The sequence below is a fragment of the Sarcophilus harrisii genome, chromosome 1 (assembly GCF_902635505.1).
Source record: "Sarcophilus harrisii chromosome 1, mSarHar1.11, whole genome shotgun sequence".
Lineage (NCBI taxonomy): Eukaryota > Metazoa > Chordata > Mammalia > Dasyuromorphia > Dasyuridae > Sarcophilus > Sarcophilus harrisii.
The window spans coordinates 142,365,693-142,381,169 of NC_045426.1; the positions used below are offsets into that span (position 1 = coordinate 142,365,693).

General features: G+C 39.1%; 1 protein-coding gene and 1 long non-coding RNA gene across 4 annotated transcripts; one reads left to right on the forward strand and one right to left on the reverse strand.

Moving 5' to 3' along the window:
• Positions 1-2,557: 2,557 nt before the first annotated feature.
• Positions 2,558-7,451, reverse strand: LOC111718956. The gene is made up of 5 exons (XR_004233709.1): positions 7,313-7,451; positions 6,758-6,858; positions 4,434-4,542; positions 4,092-4,166; positions 2,558-2,890 (listed from the first exon to the last, which is right to left on the reverse strand). It is a non-coding gene; the product is annotated as an uncharacterized LOC111718956 (long non-coding RNA).
• A 66-nt stretch (positions 7,452-7,517) lies between these two features.
• FST (follistatin) lies at positions 7,518-13,348 on the forward strand. 3 transcript variants are annotated; one of them, XM_023495744.2, is made up of 6 exons: positions 7,518-7,732; positions 9,740-9,931; positions 10,420-10,638; positions 11,083-11,307; positions 12,151-12,381; positions 12,961-13,348. In XM_023495744.2, coding segments are annotated over exons 1-6 (951 nt in total). In that variant the 5' UTR covers positions 7,518-7,650; the 3' UTR covers positions 12,963-13,348. The 3 variants fall into 3 exon arrangements, with proteins under 3 accessions (XP_023351512.1, XP_003759404.1, XP_031820811.1); XM_003759356.4 differs by having other exon boundaries at positions 13,206-13,348; XM_031964951.1 differs by having other exon boundaries at positions 12,154-12,381; positions 13,206-13,348.
• Positions 13,349-15,477: the final 2,129 nt, after the last annotated feature.

Below are 15,477 nucleotides of genomic sequence, written 5' to 3' on the forward strand. Positions count from 1 at the left end.
TACCTGGTATAGACCCCTGCTGCTATAAGGCAAACAAAAAACTCAGAACTACAAGCAAAATGTGTAAGAGAAACTAAGCAAACAGGTACACAGACAGACAGATGAAATGGCTAGTCAGCATTCAACAAAGGTCATCTGTTGTTTTGAACAAGGATTTTCTGTTGATCATGAGAGGAAGATGTGATTGCTCACAGTCCCACCAACTAAAGAGTAGGGTATATGTACTCAGTGTTAAAAAGACTGAAGTTCACACATTGATAAGTTCTGGAGATCAAATAAATCTCTTCTACAGAGAAAGAAAAAAAGTGAAGGTCAGTTTTGGAGAGCAATTTGGAACTATACTCAAAAAGTTATCATACTATGCATACTCTTTGATCCAGCAGTGTTACTATTGGGTTTATATCCCAAAGAATATTAAAGAAGGGAAAGAGACCTGTATGTGCAAAAATGTTTGTGGCAGCCCTTTTCGTAGTGGTTAGAAACTGAAAATTGCATGGATGCCCATCAATTGGAGAATGGCTGAGTATATGAATGTTATGGAATATTATTGTTCTGTAAGAAATGACCAGCAGAAGAAAAAAAATAAAGAAATGACCAGCAAGGATGAATACAGAGAGGCTTGGAGAGACTTACATGAATTGATGCTAAGTAAAATGAGCAGAAACTAGGAGATCAGTATATGCTGCAACAACAATACTATATGAGGATCAATTCTGATGGAAGTGGCTATCTTCGACAATGAGAAGATCCAAGTCAGTTCCAACTGATCAATGATGAACAGAACCAGCTACACTAGGAGAAAGAACACTGGGAAATGAATGTGGACTACTTGTATATTTGTTTTTCTTCCCAAGTTATTTTTACCTTTCTGAATCTGATTTTTCTTGTGCAACAAGAGAACTGTACAGATGTGTATATATAATATATTTAAAATATACTTTAACATGTTTAAAATGTATGAGATTGCCTGCCACCTGGGGGAGAGAGTGGAGGGAGGGAAGGGAAAAGTTGGAACAGAAATGATTGCAAGGGACAATGTTGAAAAATTACCCATGCATATGTTCTGTCAATAAAAAGCTATATAAAAACAACAACAACAACGAGAGGATCCAAATCAGTTCCAATTGATCAGTAATGAACAGAACCAGCTATACCTAGTGAAAGAACACTGGGAAATGAGTGTGGACCACAACATAACATTTACACTCCTTCTGTAATTGTTTGCTTGCATTTTTGTTTTTCTTCCCCAGTTATTTTTACTTTCTTTCTAAGTCTGATTTTTCTTGTGCAGTAAGATAACTGTATAAATATGTATACATATATTGTATTTAACATATACTTTTAACATATTTAACATGTATGGGACTACCTGCCATCTAGGGAAGGGGGTGGAGGAAAGGAGGGAAAAAGTTGGAACAGAAGTTTTTGCAAAGGGTCACTGTTGAAAAATTACCCATGCATACATTTTGTCAATAAAAAGCTATAATTAAAAAAAAGTGAAGTTCAATGTAAGTGGATAAAAAAATGATCTGTACCAAAAATAAATCCTTCTAATGACTACTAGCTTTACCCAGTACTAAAATTAATTGATTCAAAAGTGAAATGCTCTATTTGATTGATTGTTTTGCTGATACCCCACCAAACATATTTTGCTTCTTGTCTTTGTTTTTAAAATGAGTAAACTAATAAGTTAGATTCTGTTGTAGAGAAAGTTTTTTGTGTGTAAGATGTTCAAGGTGCTTTTCAACTGAGAGATAAGCAAGTCAGCTAACGTAGAAGTTAGCCCTATTCCCAAAGCCTAGTCCTAACACTATAAGATTACTAATTCCCCAAACTATAGTACATAAGTAACCAACTGTTTTTATACAAAAATCTACTTTTTATATAATAATTTTAGTCTTTCTTACCAAAGAAAAAGCTTTCTTCTTCCATCATGTCTGATTTGACAGTTGGAACTTTTAATATTCAGTTTGTAAATTTGTTATTCAATCAGTACAAACCTCTCTGACTCTTCACGATCTCATTTGGAATTTTTTCTGGCAAAGACACTGCAATGGTTTGCTGTTCCCTTCTCCAGTTCATTTTCCAGTTTTGGAAATTGAAGCAAATCGAGTGAAATGATTTGTCCAGGGTCATACAGCTGGGAAGTATCTAAGACCACATTTGAACATAGGAAAATGAGTCTTCCTGACTTCAGACCTGGCATTTTATCCACTGCACCACCTAGCTGCTTCCAGTTTGTAAATTACCTACAGTCAAAATTGTGGAACATTTCATTTTTAAAGTAAAAGATTAAAAAAAAATTAGTCAGTTCATTATCCTCATACATTCCATATATACATACACACAAAGAGCAAAAGCAAAAAACAAAACAAAAAACTCATTTGGAGATCTAAAATTTAGCTCCAATCATTTATAAGGAAGTTTTCCTAAAATTTTCATTTAAGCATTTGCTAAACTATAGTTTTTATAATTTATAAATTTTATGAAAAGGATTTCTTTTGAAGCCACAAAAAAAAAAAAACACAGTAAAAAAACAGCATAGTTTTTGTGCGTCGATCAGACTCAGCTACAAAGTAGTCCTATTGTGTCTTCTGTTAATTTACATTTACTTTTTGGCAAACTTGAAGGGGGAACAAAGTTGAAAATGGAAGCACACAAATAAATGAAAGAAAGCATTTTTATTTTAAAATGTGACCCTGACATTTTGGCAGATGTAAACCCAATATTTAACAGTTAAAGGAGATAAAATAATACAAGAAACAACAGCTGTTCTCTGTGATGTCACCGAACAGGTGTGATACAATTCCACCCCACTGCAATCGGATTGATCTTCTGCTGATGCACAGAGGACGCACATATGGAACAAGTATTGACCTGTGACTCATTCCTAGGAAGATGGCCAGAGAGCACAGAATACAATAACAGTATTCATTACTGTTTTACTATGCAGAATCACAATAGACATTTTACCAAATAGATCAATACTAACCAAGGTGCAGCTGAAAAACAGGATGAGTCTGTATTGCAAAGTAAATACCAGGCTGCTTGTTCACAAGGGCAAAAGCAACATAGAATTTGTGTTTTCCACACTGTGCTTGCCAGTAACCTCAACCCTGACCTGCACCCTTTCTGGAGTAAGAAGTAATTTTTTTGTTGTTGGGCTTGCCACTAGTGCCAGAGTATTCCTATAAGCAATAGTGCTTGCATAAGAAATGTTCACACTCCTATTTCCAGATCCAACAAAGGCAATTAGATTGTGCCTCTATGATGCTAAAACAAATGGGTTTGATCAACTTGATCAACTGATCAAATTGAATGTTTGGCACCATCTAGACAAAAAGAAAATGAATAGGCCATAATATTTTTTTGCACCCAATTCTATTGACATTATGAAGAAACTAACCTAGATTGTTCGAAGTTATAACATCTTTATGATACAAGTTTCATCCATTTACCCAAAGTGAAACATATGATTACATTAAACATATTGCACAATCATGACAAAAAAAATCTATATAATTTTTATATTTAAATCATCCACATCATCGACTCTTTTCTGAATTTTATATAGATCTGGAGAATTAAGAGAATGCGTGTGTGTGAACACAAGAATATATAGAGAGATATGCACTACTCAAAACAACATATTTGAAAATGGAAAGTGGGGAGAGGAGACTAGACCTGAAATCATTGGAGTAGGAAAGTCTCTGTACAAAAATTATCTCTATTAATGCAAATCAGCAATCATTCTGTAACTTAAAGTCTCAGAATATTGGTGTACGAATATACTCATGAATTTATGTGAACAATAATACATATCTAGTATGATTTGAACATTTCTTCCATCTATACAAATCTGTAACTTAGAGTTTCAAAGCATTCATTGCCTGGGTAAGTCAGAGATTAAGTGATTTGTCCATACTCACACAATAAGGATTTGTCAGAAGCAGCCTTCTATCCACTATGCCCTTCTGCCTCTCATATGTTATGTGCACAAATATAAACGAAGTTAAATCTTACAATATTTTAAAGGATATTAAATCTCATCAGTACTGACCATGGGTTAAAAATAATTCTGAAGCCCTTACCATGTACTTTTCATCACAGCAAATTTACTAAATAAGCGGAAAGAGGAACCCCTGAGTTCTTTAGAAGCTTTCATCCTAAATTAGATAGAAAAAAGAAGCACATAGATAGTAAGTATCTGATAACATATACTTATGTGACTAGTACATATCACTAGCCACAAGTGGAAAGGAAATGTATCTTACTACTATTAATATGTGTATATATACATGTATGTATGCATGTAATGATAATAAAATGAAGAATTTGGAAAATGCAGCTGGAATATTGAAAAAGACTGGACAAGATACAAGATCAGGAAGTATATATCTTGATCTCTGACCTATATAAATTTACAAACATACCTGTGTTCTCCACTCCCAAATTCCTTGGGGGGAAGAAAAAATACACTTCCTTCTCAGAATCCTTGCATCTTCAGGATGTTGCATTCTACTGCTTTTCTTGGATTTTTAACTAGAAAAAAAGAAGTTGGATTTTCTATTAGCATTAGGAAACAAAGTCCTGTGAAAAAATAGGAAATCAAGTGTCTAAAGTTTTCATCCCTAATCCTCCTTTACCACACTACCCCCTAAAACTTCCCCAAGTAAGTTTTCTCTGGTTCTTTGGGAAAACAGTTGAAGGGAAAAACAAACTTTTCCCGAGCACACTAACGTGTAAGAACTAAATCTATCTCTTGAATAAAGAAGAAATTCAGCTTTGGAAATGTGCCATGTATTGGTAGGCTCCTGAATAAGGGGCATTTTGTTATTAATTGTTAATGTCATCTGCCATTAGAGGGCACTAAACAACCCTGCATTAATGCTGGTTGGATTGGAGGGAAGGAGGAAAAAAGACGACGGGAAAGGGGTAAGGGGAGGGAGAGGGAAAGAGAGAGAAGAAGGGAAAGAACCAGGAAAGGGAGGGGGCAGGGATGAAGAAGTGGGAAGAGGAAGAAGAGGGAGGAAGAAGAGAACAGAAAGGAGAGAGACAGAGAGAGAGAGAGAGAGAGAGAGAGAGAGAGAGAGAGAGAGAGAGAAGAGGTAATGGCATGGAATCTGGAAAGATTAAGAAGGATGTGGAGCCCCCAAAGCTGTCTGAAGTAAGCAAAAAGCCAGTCTGCCCCCAGCCCCTCCCCTCAAGTCCTCACGATGATAATTATAAAGCGAAATGCAGCGGCGAGGTCACTCGTTTTTACCAGTCTGTTGTACTGAATGGGCCCGAGTGCAGGTGCGGCGGCCGCGGGTCTTTGTGATTCATGCCCACTTTCAAAGCAGGACTTCGGCCCGTCTGAGAGGCACCCAAACAACTGTCTTCTAATATTAGCACGGCTGTATTTCTGGATCTATTATAGTCTGTCCAGACAGATCCCATTGTAATGGGATCTTTTATTAAAAGATTAGCACTATCTCCTGCAGTTGGTGGAAAAAAATCTGTTATCACTGAGTTATTTGCAGTTGTGGATGGAGTGGGAGGGGGGCATGAGGGAAGGTTGGGGGAGGCAGGGAGAGGAGAAATGGGGAGTACTTAGGAGGGGGAAGAGAAGTGGGAGGAGGCGGGTTTGAAATCGATAGAACAAATCCCAATGATCTGCAAATGTCCAAGAATTTTGTCTGCATATTTCTCAGTCTGTTGTCCTTTAGGAGTTCAGAAGCGAAAGAATAGACATTAGAAAGGCAGTTTTGGAATAAACAATATAGCATTTTCCGTTAAGTAATCGTTTTATATAAAAGGAAATATCGCCTACTCAGTTTCATTCAGCAGTGCCAAAAAATGTTATAAATGAGAGACCGCCAACTTTCAGCGAAGAATGCCAGGCACTGTGCTTCATAAACTGAGGCTATAGACGGTCATTATCGATGTTGCAATCTTTTTTTTATTCCACGAACAAGGAAAAAGACAGAGACAGAGAAGAGGAGGAGGAGGAGGAAAAAGAAGGAAGAAGAAGAAGAAAATTAGAAGAAGAAGAAGAAGAAGAAGAAGAAGAAGAAGAAGAAGAAGAAGAAGAAGAAGAAGAAGAAGAAGAAGAAGAAGAAGAAGAAGAAGAAGAAGAAGAAGAAGAAGAAGAAGAAGAAGAAGAAGAGAAGGAAGGAAGGAAGGAAGGAAGGAAGGAAGGAAGGAAGGAAGGAAGGAAGGAAGGAAGGAAGGAAGGAAGGAAGGAAGGAAGGAAGGAAGGAAGGAAGGAAAAAGGAAAGGAGGAAAGAAAGAGATACGTAGAGAAAAGACAGAACAGAAAGAGGCAAAGGCAGAGAGTCTGAGAAACAGAGAGGGATCTAGGGAGGAGTGGGAGACCGCCTACGTAGTCCCCCTTTCCAGGGTAAGGTTCCAGACGCTGTAAAGTAGAAAGGAGAGGACTGGGGGAATGGGGGGGGGGGTAGATTTTTAACTTGAGTAAAGGCCAAGCCCTGAGTATTCAACTTTTGCTGTGTGTTTGTTTCTGACTGGCAGTATAGAGGGATATGTGTCTGTGCCACCTCCTTAACTATTTTTCGAAGATGCTAGGGGTTAGATTTATTATTAGCAGCAATCAGAGTGAGAGTGTCATTAAAATGAAAGGACGACACACATACAGCACATTGACGGGACAGACGGACAAACGGACAGACAGACTGACGGACAGACAGACTGACGGACAGACAGACTGACGGACAGACAGACTGACGGATAGGCAGACAGACAAACGGGCACGGACCTTTCTCTCTCTTTGCTGACATTACATGAATTTCAAGATCGGCAGAGCATACGCAATAAATACACGTTTAGAGCTGACCCGGAGCTAGATATTTCAGCAGTCTTGTGTTATGTTGGGGTTTAAAAAAAAAAAAAAAAAGTCTTTCGGAACTGAAAGAAGAACGCCCGGAGAAGACAAACTCACGTTTCCCCTCCATTCCATTCCACTCCACCACCACCACCACCACCACCACTATCATCATCACCACCACCACCAACACCACCCCCTCCCACCCGGCTTCTCCACGCCTTCGCCTCTTCCTCCCCCCACCTCAGTCACCGCCGCCCCACCCCCCTTCCCCAGCCAAGAAAGCCGGCGGCGGCTGTTGGTTCTTAGGGGTTGCATTCAAAAGTGTGGCCGGTATTCATGACTTTAAGTGGGTGTTCTTCCCCACCCCCTCACCCCCAAAGCTCCTTCCCCCCCCCAGTCTAGTTTCACCCTCCCCCTTGCTACTACGCAAACAAGAACTCCAACGATTCCCCCTAGTCCAGATTTGATTTCAGGCGGCGTATGTACCTAAAACAGATAATTGGGAAGGTGGAAAATGTCACCTGATTCACACTGAACTTTTGAAAATCTCCCCACCCCCAAACACACACACATACATACATACACACGGACACACACAGTCACACACACTCACACATACACACACTAGGAGACCGCCCACCGCAAACAGCTAAGACCCCCATATAGATTTAAAGCGAGACTGCACTCTGATTCTGACGTTCATTGAATAGAGCAGTCTGACTAGTGGTGCTCTCTCCTCCACTTGATATTGTTGCTCTCTCGCTCGCTCGCTCACACACGCACACACATACTCACTCACTCACTCACTCACTTGTATCCTGAGGATGTTAAATCTGAGAAACCAGCCGGGCATGCTTTTACTCCTGATCCTGCTGTGCCAGCTCATGGAAGATCGCACAGTCCAGGGTAAGTAGGCTAAGGTTTGTTTGTCCGACTGATTTCTCTCATACTTTTCTATCTACCCGTAAAGATCTGTTCTGTACTGTTCTGCTCTGCTTAACGTTTCTCTTTGAAGATGGTTCGTTGTACCAAGTTAACTGCTCCGGAATGTACAGGAATAGGAAAACTTAAGGAAGTGACATTCCGGACTGAAAGCAGCATTTATTGCTTAGGTTATCATTAACAATATAAAGAGCGAGTGAGCAATATAGTTCAACAGTTAGGACTGGATGCTCAAAGTTCCTGCAGTAATTAGTTTAGAGATGTTATCTCCTCTGGCTGAGGAGGGGGTAGTCTTAGGGAGAAAGCATCAGTACCCTGAAGAGTATAGGCGACCCATTTACAAACTAATTGTGTCTATTATATATGTATTTTTTTCGCTTTCCTGGAATAACTTTATTATATGACTGGAGGGGAACACTTAATTTACTCCTATATCTGGGAAACGTGGTTCCGAGTAACTTGGCACAAAACTAATATTGGCGGAGGACGTTTTTAGGTGGAAAATAGCTTTCTGCTCTGTGGATCCTTCCTTTCCTCTCCTCAAATTTATTCCAAACACCATTCCAGGTGGAATACTAAATACTCTTAAAAAAAAAAAAAAAACTCCCTACAAAGCCACTGTAATTTTCAGTAGATAGCCATAAGAAGTTTACAAACAGATTAAAATGCTGAGATTTAAGTGATTTAAGACCTTGAAGGAGACTTTTCAGAAGAAGGTTGTTTGCTTAACTTACTGTTTGATGAATTTTTTTTAATGCCTATAAACCACTTACTAGAATCAATGGTGTTGAATTGCTGAAAAAAAAAAATCACATCGATGATTCATGGTAGATTCATCCAAACCAAAATCTCTTGCATTATAAACCCAAGAATTTCTTGAACAGAGTTTTTAGCTTGGGCCAATATAGGACATCAAGACTTTTTTTAAAAACACTAAAAAAAATTTTTTTTAAAAATACCAAAAACTCGTTCAGGTTTAAGCGGCACAGCAGATAATTTCGCCATGCTTTCCCGAAGATGACACTTTAACCTGTAGCTTTAGCAGCCATTTCATTGTTATTTTAAACTTTCAAAATGCCTTTTGGCTTTGCCTCCTAGCTTTCTGCTGGAGTCACATACAATTTGTCCGCCCTTCGTGAGATAACTAGCAAATTCGTTTAGTACAAGTTGGGGGCACTAGAAGCAGCAGACTTCAGGGATTTTGAAATGACTAACGGGGCAGAGAAGAGACCTTCCCCCAATTCTTGAAGATTGCAAAATGGGCTGCTAGACTGTAACTCTACGCAGCGGCAGCAGCAACTGCCGCAGCAAGGCAGCAGCCGCTGCCGCTGCCGCTGCAAGGCAGCAGCAGCAAGGCAGCTTCTGGTCGTGCAGAGGTTATTTTGTTTTGTGTTTATTTTTTTCTTTTTCCTTTCATTTTCCAGAAGTGCCCTTTGCTCAGCTCTTTGGTGCTTTGTGTTAGTGTGTGCGTGTCTTTTAAAGTTCCTACTTTCCTAATCCCTGTCACAAATAATACCTACACCGCCTACATGAAACCAACATGTAAAAACATCCGTCGCATCCTGTTTTTGTCAGGTTATTTAAGCTGCTCTTCGAGTTGCTGCAGGTTATGAAACGGGATGAATAAAAGTAAACAGTCTAGTAAAAGTCAATGAAAGCTGCACGTGTTGTGTCTGGGTCACTGGTAACTGACACTGATATGGCTGGAACGCTCACTCTCCTCTCTCCCTCTCCCTTTTCAATTCTCTTTTCCCCCAATTCTTACTTTCATATTCTGTCTCTGTCTCTGTCTCTCCGTCTCTCTGTCTCTGTCTCTCCGTTTCTGTCTTTGTCTCTGTCTCTGTCTCTCTTTTTCTTCCCTCCTCCACCTCCGCCTCTCCGCTCCCCCTTCTCTCCGTCTCCCTCCCTCCCGTTGTCTCTCCGTCTCCCTCCCTCTCTCCCCACCCACTCCACCCCCTTTCTCTCTTACAGCTGGGAATTGCTGGCTGCGGCAGGCAAAAAACGGTCGTTGCCAGGTCTTGTACAAAACTAACCTCAGCAAAGAAGAGTGTTGCAGCACCGGGAGGCTTAGCACTTCGTGGACTGCTGAAGACGTGAATGACAACACGCTTTTCAAGTGGATGATTTTTAACGGGGGCGCCCCAAACTGCATCCCTTGCAAAGGTAGAACTACTACTCTTTTCAACTTTCAGGCCATTCCATAGAGGGCGTTCCACTGGCAGCTCCTTTCCTATCCTAGGAGGCGAAAGTAGGCATTGGGGGAAGAGTGGGGCTGGATTGAGTGTCTTTTGTCTGTGGATTTGGTTTAAGGGGGTTCTCTCTCACCCTTAAGATGATAGCGTGCTTGGAACGCGCCTATTGGAGACTTGCGACAAAGAATCGATCTACAAAGTTTCTTATGCTTTTTAGTCCGCTGTGGGTAGAGAAGGCAACAGCAGAACCCTCTGGCGATTTTTTTTTTTTTTTTTTTTGGATGGATTACTGATCTGGACAGCACTTTCGCTCTCCCCTAAAAATCTTTTTCTTCTTGAAGGACTAGTTTCTCTGCTCGGTAGCTCCAGGTTGCACAATTGTGTAGGGCACACAAATGATCATCGTGGCTGATCTGGAGACTAGTCCTTCTATAAACGATACTTCTTTCCAACTCCTAGAAACGTGCGACAACGTGGACTGTGGACCTGGAAAGAAATGCAAAATGAACAAGAAGAACAAGCCTCGGTGTGTCTGCGCTCCGGATTGCTCCAATATCACTTGGAAGGGTCCAGTCTGTGGACTAGATGGCAAGACCTACAGAAATGAATGCGCTCTCCTCAAAGCCAGATGTAAAGAGCAGCCAGAACTAGAAGTTCAGTACCAAGGCAAATGTAAAAGTAGGTTTGGAGTTTTTTTGGATACAAGCGTCTTCTGCCTCTAATCATCTTTTAAGCAGAAGTAAACTTTATGGTAGTTTAGGAGCTAACAACTCTATTATCATCTTTAAAATGGGTCGATGCAAAGGATTGTTTCGTCGATCAAATGAGCTAATGTCCGTATAGGGCTTCACAAACCTTAAATGGCTACCTAAATATAAGCTGCCACCATCCGTTTAGTGCCATGTTGCCTCCAAACAAAACCATTTGGGGCTACTAAATATTAATTTTAAACTAAACAGTCAAGAGTCCGCGTAGAGTCAGTGGACTTTGTCCCGAAAGAATTCCCCAAGTATTTTTTGAAAATATGGCGGCTTGTTTCAGTATGTGAGTGATAATATTAAAAAATCCCCTCCCTAAGAGTCAGGCTATGCTTATTAACGTGTATTTCTGTCTTTATTTCAGAGACCTGTAGGGATGTTTTATGTCCAGGCAGTTCCACGTGTGTGGTGGATCAAACCAATAATGCCTACTGTGTGACATGTAATCGGATTTGTCCAGAGCCTACCTCCTCTGAACAGTATCTCTGTGGGAATGATGGAATAACTTATCCTAGTGCCTGTCACCTGAGAAAGGCTACCTGCCTGCTGGGCAGATCGATTGGATTAGCCTACGAGGGAAAATGTATCAGTAGGTATTCTGGTTTGGGGAGGGGAGGGGGGAGGTGAAGAGAGACGATGACTAGTTAGTTACAGCTAGATTGCCTGGTTGTCAACAAACAAACCAAGCAAAGGCTCTCCTGGGCAAGTCACTTCCACTGGCAGGGGGATGTTTTCCATTTTTGATGAACTGGCTACAGCTTGCCTCGTGGAAACAGCTGTCTTCAGGAAGTGTTGGCAAACATGTATAAATGCCAGTAAGATGCATGAACCAATTGATTTTTCCATCTTTCCCTCACCTCAGATCAGAGCTCCTCAATTTGTTGATTTAAAGAAAAATTGTTACATAGAGAAGAAATAAATAGGTCACTGATTCCTTAACTGTGAAATATTCCTTTACCCAATGATCTTATTTCTTTTTTTAAAGATAGTTCCTTTTCTGTCTTGAACTTTGGGAACCCATTGATCTTTGCTAAAATAAAATGTCACCCAAGATTATGAATAAAATCTCCTTTCATACATGTCTATTATGTAAGATCCTTAGTATGACTTGTGTAACTTTGTGATTTAAAAAATTAACATTTAACATCCTTTCATTCCAAATGTTTTTAAATGTCTTATAAACAAAATATATAATTTGAAGTTCCAAGTTAACTTTAAGATAAAAGAGATGTGCCTAATTTGAGGGAAATTGCCCTGGGAATGGGAAATGGATTATGAAAAGATGGATGTGTTGTGTGAGTGTGAATGTGAGTGTGTTTTTTAAAGAGAAATGCTGGGGAGGGGAAGTGAAGAAAAAAAGGAGGGAAAAGAAGAAAGGAAAGGGAAGAAGCAAAGATATGACTTTACTCATTACAGATATATTATATCCTAGAAGCAAAATCCTGTGAAGACATCCATTGCAGTAGTGGGAAGAAATGTTTGTGGGACTTCAAGATTGGCAGAGGCCGGTGTTCACTCTGTGATGAGTTGTGTCCTGAGAGTAAATCTGATGAGGCTGTCTGTGCCAGTGACAATGCCACTTATGCCAGTGAATGTGCCATGAAGGAGGCTGCCTGCTCCACAGGTGTGGTCCTGGAAGTAAAGCATTCAGGATCTTGCAACTGTAAGTGTTATTGTTAACCTTGCAGCACTTTAAGGCTCTGAAGGCAATCCTTGGGTAATAAAGTCTTAGGAAGAAGAAAGAAAAGAGGAAGGGAGGAAGGAGAGAAAGATGGAAGTAAGGAAAAGGGAAGGAAGAAGAAAAGAGGGAAGAAAAAAGGAGGGAGGGAAAGAAAGAAAAGAGGAGAAAGGAAGGAAGAATAAAGGAAGAAAGGTAGACCTATGTAAACATTTTGCTGTAGAAAATACATGATTAGTAAATAGACTCAGTTCTTCAGGAATCACCAAAGAAGTTCCTGAAGTGTTAGCAAGATACTTGTTTTTTAGATTATCATGTCATCAGCTAGGGGTTGCCTATAAGAATATCTTTCAAGCTATTTTGTTCTAATTTGTTTGTTCTGTGTGCTTTGCTCTTTGCTTTATTAACACTTGGATATAAACTAACTCCATAAAAAGAAAAAAAGACAGCTATATTTTTAGCCTATGGGCAACTGCTTCTCTGCAGATAGCCACTACTAACTTTGAATTAAGGACTCCACGCAGTTAAACCTAGAACACAAGAGCGCTTTTTATCTGATTTCAGGAATCTGCCAGTAAAACCTGAGCCATTGATTCTTCAGAACTTTCTGCAATTTTTGACTTCATAGATTATGTCTTAAAAAATTATTACATAACAGCAGATGCCAAAGAGCATCTCACTGCAAGTCCCATAAAAATACACCGCTGTATTATGGCTGTTTCAAAGGGCTTTGAAAGCGTGCACTGAGCTGCTTCTGCGCTGTTGTTGTCCTTATTTAAACAACAGCTCCCCTGTATTCCCCCATCTAGCCATTACTGAAGACACAGAAGAGGAGGAAGAAGATGAAGACCAGGACTACAGCTTTCCTATATCATCAATTCTAGAGTGGTAAACCCTTCATCAGTGTTGGGATAGCCCTTGGGCAAAAAAAAAAAAAAAAAAAAAAAAAAAATCAGTGTCCATAATGTAAATAAGTGTATGCTTATTTATTTGGGGGGAAAGTACACGCAAAGGACCTTTGTCCTGCAGCCCTCTCCCAGGCAACCTTCCCACTGACTTGACACGGGAGAGGCCGCCAGTGTGAGGTCTACTGGATGGGGCTCATAGTTGAGACTTGTAGACATTTATTTATACTGTGTCATGTTTTATAATTTATACATAAAATGTCTGGTTGACTGTATACCTTGTTTTTGAAGAAATTTATTCGTTAAAGGAAGAGCAGTTGTTATTTATTGTGAGGCCTCTTGCTTGTAAAATAAAAAACTTTTTTTTTTCCTCATAAAACATTTTAATCCATTCCTTACCACTCACTTACTTGTCACCTTTTGGTCCACTGCTGTTTAATTCCCTTTCCACCTTAATGAACATGCATGTCAGTTTCTATCATGTTTGTTTATTTATTGGATTTTCTGCTGCCAGTTCTGTACATACATGATCCCTGGGGGTTTTGTTTACAAGGAATCTTGACTGACCAAAAAGCATTATAACTTGATTCAAATGTAGAGTACAGTGGTCCCACCTTAAAGGAAACTTCTGCTTCAATTCCCTTTTAATCTATCCAAGATAGTCTAGGAACACCAGTATTAGAATGAAATAGATATGTTATTATACTTTGAAAATTCACAGATCCAAAGAATTAGGGTGAGAAAGATGATTAAATGGGATATGGGTGTGTTATGGCAGTGCATGGGGAGATTAAAAAACACAGATTTATTAGGTGTTTCCTTTCAGCTGGACTGCTATACCCTTTAAATTAGTTCTTTTTTTCAAACAATATGTCATTAAAAGGTATATTAAAGCTTTATCAGTTCAAGTTTCTTGCTTTTCATAATACTTTTTTTCTGATGCAATTTTATATTTCCAAACATGGCAAGTTAAATATAAATTCATTTAAATATATAGTTTTGTACTTTTCTACCATGTAAATGTGCAATGTATATAAAAAGTTATAATGTGTATTTGTAAATAAATGATGAGTGAAAATAAAAAAAAAAAATGTTTTAAAAAAAAGCCTGAATTCCTCCCCATGGAAAGAGAGTAGATTGGACTTTGGGTCAGTGATCCTCGTTATGTAATATAATAGTTGAGGCATAATCTACCAAAAATAAGCATATGTGATGTCAAAATCTCCAAGGACTGGTTAATTTTAAGTAATTTTAGTAGAATTGAAATGTAGTAAGGCCTAAGATTTATTTGTACCTGGTGCCAGTCTTTCTCTAATTAAACTCTAAACTGAAATAGACAAAGAGTCGATGTGGTCTCCTATGTGCAAACTACCTCTCAAGCTGGGCTGGTATTTTATCCTAAGTAATTTGCTTCCTCTTTTGGTCTGGCTGTGCTGGGAACTTTCATCTATCTCTAGTTCAATTTGAATCTACTCATTCCATTTACAAAATGAAGTTGGTCCTGGAACATCAAAAGGGACCTTATCACAAAGAAAGGATCCAAAACATGTGTAGTAAAGTATATCATTCAGCTGTCTCACACAAATCGTATGCAGATGAATGCCCTTTTCCTCATATTGGTAAATCTCTATGGTCTTCGCCTAAAAGAGGGAATTAGAGGCGGATAAGAGTTGGGATAACTTGATTTGGACACTCTGAAATGATCCATTTATACTAATTATACTGTTTCAAGAGGGCATGAGCCACTTTTGAGATAATGAAATGTTGTAAAAAGTTGAACTCAAATGAAATCTTTGCCAGAATTACTTCTACACAAGACAAAATAAAGAGGGGCAGCTAGGTGGCGCAGTGGATAGGGTACTAGTCCTTAAGTCAGGAGCATCTGAGTTCAAATCTGTCCTCAGACACTTAACACTTCCTGGCTGTGTAACCCTGGGCAAGTCACTTAACCCCAAATGTTCAGCAAAAGGCATGTTTTGGTGATTTAAACAATTCAGATATCTAATTTTTGATACTTATATTTGGACACTGGATTTTCCAGTGTAATTGTCTATGAATATGAAATAAATATTTTCCTTCAAATATCTGATTTATTTTCTGCTGGTTAGACAAAGCCATAGATAGATAGATAGATAGATAGAGTCAAATGGGCATAGATTAGATATTAAGATCTCAG

Excerpts from the sequence above, each read along its gene's own strand:
- FST (XM_003759356.4), top strand. The coding sequence starts at position 7,651 with ATGTTAAATCTGAGAAACCAGCCGGGCATGCTTTTACTCCTGATCCTG. Across the intron at positions 9,932-10,419 it reads AAACTGCATCCCTTGCAAAG|AAACGTGCGACAACGTGGAC; the intron begins GTAGAACTACTA and ends TCCAACTCCTAG. Across the intron at positions 10,639-11,082 it reads GTACCAAGGCAAATGTAAAA|AGACCTGTAGGGATGTTTTA; the intron begins GTAGGTTTGGAG and ends TCTTTATTTCAG.